At 38.2% G+C, this 9845-nt stretch overlaps 2 protein-coding genes across 5 annotated transcripts; one reads left to right on the top strand and one right to left on the bottom strand.

Moving 5' to 3' along the window:
• Positions 1-1165: 1165 nt before the first annotated feature.
• Positions 1166-5926, bottom strand: LOC149741357 (uncharacterized). Of its 4 annotated transcripts, none has more exons than XM_089872281.1 (11): positions 5795-5926; positions 5350-5458; positions 5081-5258; positions 4552-4673; positions 4188-4490; positions 3896-4120; positions 3443-3631; positions 3028-3194; positions 2732-2852; positions 2321-2656; positions 1166-1927 (listed from the first exon to the last, which is right to left on the bottom strand). In XM_089872281.1, the coding sequence occupies exons 1-11, from the start codon at positions 5876-5878 to the stop codon at positions 1857-1859; spliced, it is 1905 nt and encodes a 634-aa protein (XP_089728407.1). In that variant the 5' UTR covers positions 5879-5926; the 3' UTR covers positions 1166-1856. The 4 variants fall into 4 exon arrangements, with proteins under 4 accessions (XP_089728407.1, XP_089728416.1, XP_089728425.1 ...); XM_089872290.1 differs by having other exon boundaries at positions 2321-2410; XM_089872299.1 differs by lacking the exon at positions 2321-2656.
• A 612-nt stretch (positions 5927-6538) lies between these two features.
• Positions 6539-7891, top strand: LOC149741356 (uncharacterized). Its single transcript, XM_089872438.1, has one exon. The coding sequence runs from the start codon at positions 6615-6617 to the stop codon at positions 7887-7889; it is 1275 nt and encodes a 424-aa protein (XP_089728564.1). The 5' UTR covers positions 6539-6614; the 3' UTR covers positions 7890-7891.
• Positions 7892-9845: the final 1954 nt, after the last annotated feature.

Below are 9845 nucleotides of genomic sequence, written 5' to 3'. Positions count from 1 at the left end.
CACACGTCTCTAAGTTTGTATACGTGCCAGCTAACTAAAAAGGACAGGCTAATTGACAAAGAAACCTCAAGCGAACGTAAAACAACTACGGCACTTACTCGACGGTGTAAACAGCGCAACATTTAACAAAGGCGTTTGCAGGTCGAACTTAATAATAATCAATTTCAGAAATCATATCGGTATAGTTTATATAGGCTGCGAATGCATAACGATCTACTTCTACCTTCAGAGCTAGGTATAGGATATACTGTAACATCATGGTGAAAACCGCAAGTGCACTCAACCCAAAACATCTGCATAATGCAACGAAAACCTGCAGCTATTTAACTCTTACGATTTCACTTTCAAATATACACTAACCACAAAAACAGCCTACATATTAATATATACTAAATATTAAGCTTACTTTGCTTGAGCTAAACCGTTTAACCGCTGACAACAATTAAACAGTCACGCAACAACAACGTACCCCTTGTCTCACTTTTCACGCGAACCAGCACTGGAAAAAACCCAGACTTGCTGGGTAGTTCCGCAACTGAGCGAAACGCTTCAATTCTCTCCCCGAAATATTTTGCTTTCTTGTTACCAGAGTAAGTTAGCCACAACGATTGGATTCTCTGCCTAGTGCCTATCGTCACTGATTCTATAGTTTGGACATATTGTTCAACGAGAACTTAGCCTATACTTAGTTAAGCCAGCTCTTCATAATTTTGTTGTGGCGCAACCCAATAGTATAACTCACCATAGCGACGATTCCTCGTAACTAATTTCATATATATACAACTTTTCATAAGCATGCCATAAGTACGATTTAACGTAAACTTTATCAATCAGAATAGTTTCTTAAACTCTAGAGTAGAACCCCAATCAAGTCAAACAACTCTAGGTACTAATGGAGGGGTTGAGAATCATTTTAATATTACGATGGCGAAACTTTGCAGCGGTTCGATTAAAAGGGGCGACGAGACAAATGAGAAAATGTATTAAGATCCTTTGGCCCAACTGTAACATATAACCTCAACCACCGTGACCATGGTTTTAAATACTTGTATAGTATGCGCAGAGGTTCCATTTATCCCCGTGTTTTTGTAGCCACAATACAATAAGACGACGACCACAGCATTGTCCGTTTTCCGCGAGTCACGGAGCCGCTAGTGAATGCAAATTTGAGTAACAATCATTTATTCCGTTTAAATACGACGATAAACGCATGTCAAAGGATACTGATAAAAAGAATAAAAACAAAAGAAGAAATTTGCCATAACACCACTTATTTAATTATCCTCGCGTAGCAACGTTTTCCCATAAGCGATATAATATACTGTGGGAGAAGATGGGACACCTTTATAGCACATTATTTCCCAAAAGCCTGATCGCTTTTTAAGCAATTAACAACGTCTATGGTAGTTGTGAAGGTACGGTTTTATAATTCTTCGAATGTTTTCATTTACTACCAAATGAGACGAAAAAAAGAACAAAAGGGTGTCCCAGTTTCCCCCGTATACTGTATAACACGGTTTCCATATGTTATATTTATACATGTTGTGCACGTTTCCGAGTTTCCGCGTTTGAGTGTTACCACTTTTCGAATAGGTGACGATTTGTTTAACTCATTTGAGAAAAACAATACCGTGAACGTTTATTGTCTTTATTGTTCGGAATGGTGGTGCCATTGAGGCTTGAACCAGGTAGGCTACCCTCTGGTTAAAAAGTGAATACTACAACAGAACTGTGCCACAGCGCAAGGAAAAGTAAACAACATTATTACATTCGTAATTACATGATGATCCGGGTAAAAATTATAATAGTTCAATAACGCATATCACGGTTAAGTCAGAAATAATATTTCTAACATGCTAAAGCAAGAGCATTGCAATGCATAGGAAAGTTCCAATCCCCATTATAATAGACAACTTTGGAGATGTTGCTGCAATAAACAGGATTTTAAATTAACGGTATTGGATTATAAGGTAAACTAAATTACGGGTTACAAAAAGTAAAAGCTGTAATACATGGTCCACGATTTCATTCTCTTTATAATCCCATTGGGTAGTTAGCAATAAAGTTTTCCAATATTATATACCCATATCCTCACAACTTAGAAAGCACTGGTAATTGTTAAAATGATGATTAGGAAATATGGGGCATAATGCTGTAATATATGTTAACATTGTTCATTATGCTTGCTATGTGCTAACAGTATACATCTTATCACACAGTGCTTTATCCAAAGTATGTAAGTTTAAAATGATGAATCTTCTGTTGATTTAGGTATAAAATCTGTAGCCTATTAGTGTAATTTATATTCATAATCACTAACCTGATGAATAACAAGTAAAGTCACCATTTGTGTTTTTGCAATTTAATCCATTGAGGCAGTTGTGTGTACCCAATGTGCACTCATCAATATCTGTACATGATACACCATCACCAGTAAAACCAGTATTGCAATCACATGTAAAACCTCCAGTATTGTTGGTACAAGTAGCACTTGTATTGCAGTTGTGTGTACCCAATGCACACTTATCAATATATGTGCAGTTTACACCATCGCCACTAAACCCAATTTTGCAGAAACAAGTAGAATTTCCATTAATGTTGGCACAAATGGCATTTGCATGGCAGTTGTGTGTACCAGGTAAACATTTATCAATATCTGTATTTAAAAAAAATCATATGAAGGCTTCATATTGACATATTACTATTTGATTCAACACAAAGTACAACAAACCTGCAGTTATATTGGCACTTTGGATTGCAGTTGCATTAAATCCATTAGCTAACCTTACAGTTGCCTTAATTTGCAAATAAACAAAATCACCCAGTTTGATTGTTGGGTTAGGAATAAAAATCTAAAAATAAATATTTTTAAGAGAGTAGTTTGAATTTAAAGATAAGTTTTTGGTTGCAAACTGTTATAGACTTATTGTAAGGTATATCCTATTCTATGGATGAAAGCAATTTGATAGATCAAAACCTAAATCAACAAAACACAAGGTAAACTACGCTAAAGCGTGATTGTCAAACCTGATAAGATGGTGAACTGTCCAGATCAGATTGAGCAAGTGTTGCTGTGTTTGTTCCAACTGTCACTGAATACTGAGTTGCTCGAGCAAGAGATGCTGGAAGAACCACGTTGATTCCTCCCGATGTTATAACAGCTGATGATACTGAAGATGGTGGTAGGACAGGTGCTGTGGAACACACTTTACTTTTATAACTGCACTTGAAACTTAAAAATGCAATATAATGGAAGGTAAAATGTTTTTTCACTTTTGTCTGGCCTGTTTTATAATTGAAAATAAAAAGCAACTGCAATTGTTTCTACACAGACAATAAGTATCAGATTGAAAAAGCATTAAATCTGATGAATGTTAGGTTGTAATTTGTGGCTGCTATGCACATGTAGAAACACAATTGTGTGAGATCTTAATCATAAAACCTGTTGTGTAGAGTATGGTGTATCTGTCTGAAGCCACAGAGGTGAAATTAGCTTCATACACTCGATCATATACAGGAGCTGTAGTATTGCTAGAACACAATTTTATTGTGTATCTATGTTTTATACCATATATAGTGTTGCTTGAAAAGTTAAAATAATTGGTTGTTGATGAAGGCTCACGAACCCCGTCTAAAATTAAATAAAAATCTATTATTCTTTTTTTAAATGTATTTGTTTATCTGAAATATTATCTTTTATTTTCTTCTTTATTATAATGTAACACACAAAAATTATTTATCTTACAATATGCAGCTTTCAAGATCAGAGAGTGTGAAAAAGTTGAGATACTATGGTAATCGAATTCAATGCATATGTATCACTATTCACACTGATGTGTATCTTATAATTAAAAAACTTAATATGTGATGCTACGTTGGTTAACGGTTATCTTACCATTTATAAATTCAATGGTTGATGCGGTCGCAATTAAACCATCAGCCCCTCGTATAAGTATAGCTATTTTATCAGGACTAGGAACCTGTGAAAACAGAACCCATTCTCTTACATCATCTGCTAAGTGAACACGAGAGCACAATAAGCCACTGTTGTGATAGCTTAATGTTCTCCCTGTGGATTTGAAGGGAAACTTTGTGTATACATATCCAGGACTTTTTGCCGCTGAAATATCAAATTAAAGCAATATTAACATTTTATTAAAAAGATATTTTATAATATTAATACTTACAGTCATAAGCAGCTAAGAAACCAGAATACAATGTTCCATCATTCAGTGTAAGTCGGTTAATAGTAGGATTAACTGAAGCAGCCGATGCATTTCGATCAGATAAAACAATCTCATGATGGTAAAGAACATTCCCACTGTTGTCTGCAACTTCTACCATCAAAACATCTTCCACATTTGAGGATATTGCCTTATATGCTGCCAGTAGTTCAGCATTGGTTTGGTTTATAAACACTTGGTCTGTGGCAAGGTTGGATGTGTATGGTTTTGTCAAAAGTACAACTCGACCAAACGCTGAAACTTTGTCTGTAAAAAGAGACAAGTGGTGAGAAAATATTACCACAGCTTCAAGAGATCGTAAATGTACCTGTGCTGACAGAGTATTGTGCACCAAATGGACTCTGTGTTGCTGTGAATGATGTCACACCATTTAATTGAGATACTCTTGCCCTCAGTGTGTGTAGAGTGTTTGGGTTGAGAGACGTTATGCTAAGAATAAACACACATGCTTATGAGTTTCCTTTTTAAATAACAAAGCGCTTAAATAACTTGTAACTTGCATGCTCTATCCTTGGCGGCCGGAAAACTACAATCTTTATAGCACATGTGTCCTGTTCCATACACTTCATGCTAGCTTACAAGTTACCACATATGTAAAATTGTATATATTCTGTTTGGTTGACAATTTAGACCACTCATTAGTGACTACAGGGTTGTAGCAATTGCCATTAAGTAAAGAACACAAAACACTAGCAGTGACAAACCTTAAACCCATCACCTATGATTAGAGATAGGTGCGCTAACCAATATGCAACTGTGTTCTAAATGCTTGTTATTTTTTTATGTTATGTTTGAAATTTATGTATCGCAAAAATATACTGTAATTGAAAACCTACATAGCCACATAGGATGTATTTGAAGGAACACCAGTTGGAACAGAGATGATCCTTGATGTCCCTGTAATTGTGTCATTAACCTCAACCTCCCATGCTGTTGCTCCCGGAGTTTCTTCCAGGAAGATGGTGAGGAAAGTTGGAGTGGTGATCACGTTCAGGATTCTTGAACCATCCGGAGCTAAATTATATATTCATACTTTTATTTATCAAACATGAAATGATTGTACAAGAACATTTTTAATCTAGTTCATGTAAAAATTCATACAGACCTGTTCTGGCATAAGGGCCCGTTTTAGTTGAGTAATTACTTGCTGTGTTCTTTCCATCAAGAGCTCTTACTTGAACAATGTAGTTTCTATTGCTTTTTCTGCTTTTAACCTAAAGTTAATAGACAGATTACAGTAAAGTCTGTAAAACTTAATGGGAAAAATATATTATGTTAACTAATTATAATTGCAACATAAAGTTATATTTATGTAAATTTGATAACTGTCATAAAAAACACCAGAAGTCTGGTAGGTACAAAAAGTAAAAACACCGATGCTTCTACGTGACTAACGCACGTAACATTCTAATTGGAAAAACCCGGGATTGCAGTGAAGCACAAATTATTTGCACGCGAATACGAAAACTTACCACTCCCGTATTGTTGTGTTTTGGTGAACCACACTACATTTACATACGAAATGTCAAAAACTAAAACGGGGCAATTACCTCATACGATTGTCTTGCGTTGCTAGAAGCTCGAATTTTAAATATATCAGAATCTGACGAGTCATGCTGTGCCGTTACCTTCATTTGGTAATTTGCAGCGATTGGTACGCCATTGAAACTCACTGTTGTAGCGGTTGATGTGGGAAAGCAGTAGATTAATCTTTAATTTAATGTCATTACAAAATATACTGAAGTCTCAAGATCGAGTGTGTGCAACTAACGTCCTTCTAATAACCGTTTTTCCGTGTACAACATTCTGGCAATCGTATAAATTTTACGTCTTCTTTGTGTAGGCTCAAAAGGAGACAATTACAGTATCATCAAAGCGTAGATAAAACACTCCCGATTCTTTTTATGTCCGTTTTCTAAATTTGTACTGACGTTGTATGCCCCAGGGTCAAATTATCTGGGCGTTTTACTATCTTTTTACTGTGTGTTTTTGTTATAAAATAGTTGCCCAAATATTGGACATCACGCATTTGGACTAAACTTTTGGTGAACGTATTCTCGTGGCCTGTTTTCAGTCATCGTTGTTCGTCAATAAAGGAGTCAAAAACCGTTGAGCGGGTGGTTTGTCTTTACTGCTGCGTCTAAGCAACCGAAAAGTAAGTTCACGGCGCCAACTATCAACCAAAGAAAGATCAACTACGCACGGAGTCAACGTCAACCGAGCCAATCAGCTACCATTTTTACGCCGCCCCCAACAATTGGTGACCTTTGAGCACGACCTTCCGACGACAGAACAACGGTGACGTTCCTTGTTTTTATTTACCTTTATTTATTCTTTTTAATTCTTTTTTTTTTCTTATTTTTATTCATTATGGCCCAAATTTTATCATTTTTAAAACGACCAAAGGGTAGATCTTTTAAACAATCTACGCCGTATGTCCCTGAGCGTTTTACAACTAACGCACCTAGCGCTACTAACCCTTTTCGTGATGACGTTTTCGCGAACAGTGGGTCTTTTGGGAACGCGCCTGTCGATAAGCCTAAAACGGTGGGTAGCTACGCGCCTGAACAACCTTCGCGGGTACAAGTTAACTCCCCCGATTTTGCTAGCCAAAGCACCGAAATGACTAATGTGAGCAATGGTGTACTGGCTGCTGGAAACAATTCGCTTATCGATCTTAAAACTAGATTGCCCCCTTTTTGGCCTTCGTCTGTCCGCTTATGGTTGAGTACCGTTGAGACTATTTTTGACTGCAATAACGTCCAGAGTGAGCATGTACGTTTCACGCATACCATTTCAGCCCTAGGTCCCGAACAAGTAAGCCGAGTTGGGCATTTTATTATGCACCGTGACGTTGATAAACCTTATACTGCTCTTAAAATGGCATTGTTAAAATTATATGAATTTAATGAGGTACAGAGTTTCAACAAATTGTTACACGAGACTAGGTTAAATAATCGCCGTCCGAGCGAATTGTTGAGCGAAATGAGGTCGTTGTTGAGCAGTCACGGCGAGTACGGCGTCGTGGCTGAAAGTCTCTTAAAGAAATTGTTTGTCGAACGTTTGCCTGATGATGTTAGACGCACTCTTGGGTTAGAATATTCACAATCAGACCTTGAAACCCTGGCTTCCAAAGCCGATGACATAATGATGTTACAAGCCCCAAATTCATTTGTCGGTCAATCTAGTAATGCCTCAGCAGATCCTTCTCCTAATACCGTTACCTCGCATATGCTTGTTAATGATAATTTTGAGCGCCGTTTGCAACGTTTAACTGACGAGTTATTGACACGTAAAAATCCGACTTCCCACGATAATACCGATTTTTCTGCTTACCCGGAGTATAACGCTTATCACCCCCGCAGTAATTTTCAACGTAGTCAACCTCGATATCGTTCTGTTCGACCGTTTGTTTCTTTTACGCCTCGTGCTAGGTTTAATTCTCGTCCTCCTGGTAACGCTGCACAGCCACAGTTTAATCCGCCGCAGACTCTCCGTCCCCGGTTTCGACCTACTCATAACCATAACCCGTCTGAATTGTGTTATTATCACGCCAGGTTTGGGGCAAGTGCCTATAGTTGTGTCCAGCCTTGTAATTGGAATGACCGTTCAAAAAACGGGGCAGGTCCTTCACGTGTTCGGTGAAGCGTGCTAATAATAGGACTGACTCTCACGCGCCTTCTACTTTCACCGTCCTTGATAAAAATCTTAATTTGTCGTTTCTCTGCGACTCGGGTAGTGCAGTTAGCATTATTCCCTTGTGGTATGCCCCTCGTTCATTTAATAATAAGTCTATGCGGTTACAAGGTGTTTCTGGCAAAACTTTTTATTCTTTTGGTAAAATTGACCTAGTTTTGGACATTGGTTTAGGTCGTTCGTTAGTTTGGACTTTTCAGATTTGTGATGTGAAACACGCAATTCTAGGTGCAGATTTCTTTGGTCATTATCGTATTTCGATTGACGTATTTGGCAAACGTTTGGTTATCCGGAATAATGTCCATGATAAGTCTTCTACTACTAAGCGCAGTAAGCGCAATAGGCGCAAAAGGTTTCGAGGTGTTCGTAAGGTGCATGCCTTTGACAAGTGTAAGAAAACCAATTCTCCTCGTCCTCCACAGGATAATAACGGTTCGACTGATCCCATAGTTTTTCGTGTTGAACAGACTTCCGTTTGTAAAGGTGATGACCGTTATAACAACATTTTGGCTAAATTCCCCGATTTAACTTCTCCATTTTCCCGTCACGTCCCCATTAAACATAATGTCACTCATCAGATTGTTACACGTGGTCATCCTGTTTCTTGTCGACCTCGTCCTCTTTCTCCTGAAATGATGGAGATTGCTAGGAAAGAGTTTTCTAAACTACAAGAGTTAGGTATTGTTGTCCCCAGTGATAGTCCATGGTGTTCGCCGCTTCATATGGTCAAAAAGTCTGATAATTCTTATCGTTGTGTCGAAGATTACCGTAGGTTAAACCAGATGACGGTCTCAGATTCGTATCCCCTTCCATTTTTGCGTGATTTTGCTAACATTCTGCATGGTCGCACGATTTTTAGTAAACTAGACCTCGAGCGTGCTTACCATCAGATACCTATGGATAAGTCGTCTGTTGCAAAGACTACTATTACGACCCCTTTTGGCGCCTTTGCTTATAAACGCATGAGTTTTGGTCTCTGTAATGCTGCGCAGACTTTTTCACGTTTTATTAGTCAAGTCGTCCGTGGTTTGGAGGAGTTTTGCTTTGCGTTTGTCGACGATTTGTTGGTAGCTAGTTATTCTCCGGAAGAACATGAAAAACATTTAAAAATAGTTTTTCAACGTTTGTCCGAATATGGTTTGCTCATTAACACTAAGAAAAGTATTCTTGGTGCTTCTGAATTGCAATTTCTTGGCCATCACATTACCAAGGACGGTATGACTGCCATTGCTGACCGTGTCGTTGCCATTAGAGCTTTTCCATTGCCAAAGACTGTGTCTGAATTAAGACGTTTTCTAGGTATGGTAAATTTTTATAGACGGTTTATCCCTCATGCTGCTGATACTTTGCGCCATCTTAATTCTATGTTGTGTAAGAACCCTTCCAACCGTCGCCCGCTTGTTTGGTCCACTGAATCCATGTCTGCCTTCCAAAAGATTAAGACTATGCTTAGTGAAGAAACCCTTCTGTGTTACCCTAAGCTAAATGGTAGATTTTCCTTGGTAACTGATTGTAGTAGGACCGCTATGGGCGCTGTTCTCAATCAGCTGGTTGAAGGCGAATGGAAACCCCTCGCTTTCTTTTCCCGAGCGTTAAAGCCTTCCCAAAAGAAATATAGTGTTTTTGATCAGGAGCTTTTGGCCATTTATGATGCTGTTAGGCATTTTAAGTATTTGCTTGAAGGGCGTAAATTTAATATCGTCACTGATCATAAGCCCATTGTTCGCGCCTTCCATTCCAAGCGTGATAGATTTTCTCCCAGGCAGACGCGACAATTTTCGTTGATTGCTGAGTACACTAAGTCTATCGAATATATCAGTGGTTTTCAAAATTCGGTTGCCGACTGCCTTTCGCGGGTCGAAGTAAATTCGCTCTCGTTACCAGATGAAGCTATCACGCTTCATG

Source organism: Ciona robusta, chromosome 1, assembly GCF_009617815.1.
Source record: "Ciona robusta chromosome 1, ASM961781v2".
NCBI classification, from domain to species: domain Eukaryota; kingdom Metazoa; phylum Chordata; class Ascidiacea; order Phlebobranchia; family Cionidae; genus Ciona; species Ciona robusta.
Note: the sequence above shows the minus strand (reverse complement) of the source record. Positions and strands in the feature narration are given on the sequence as shown.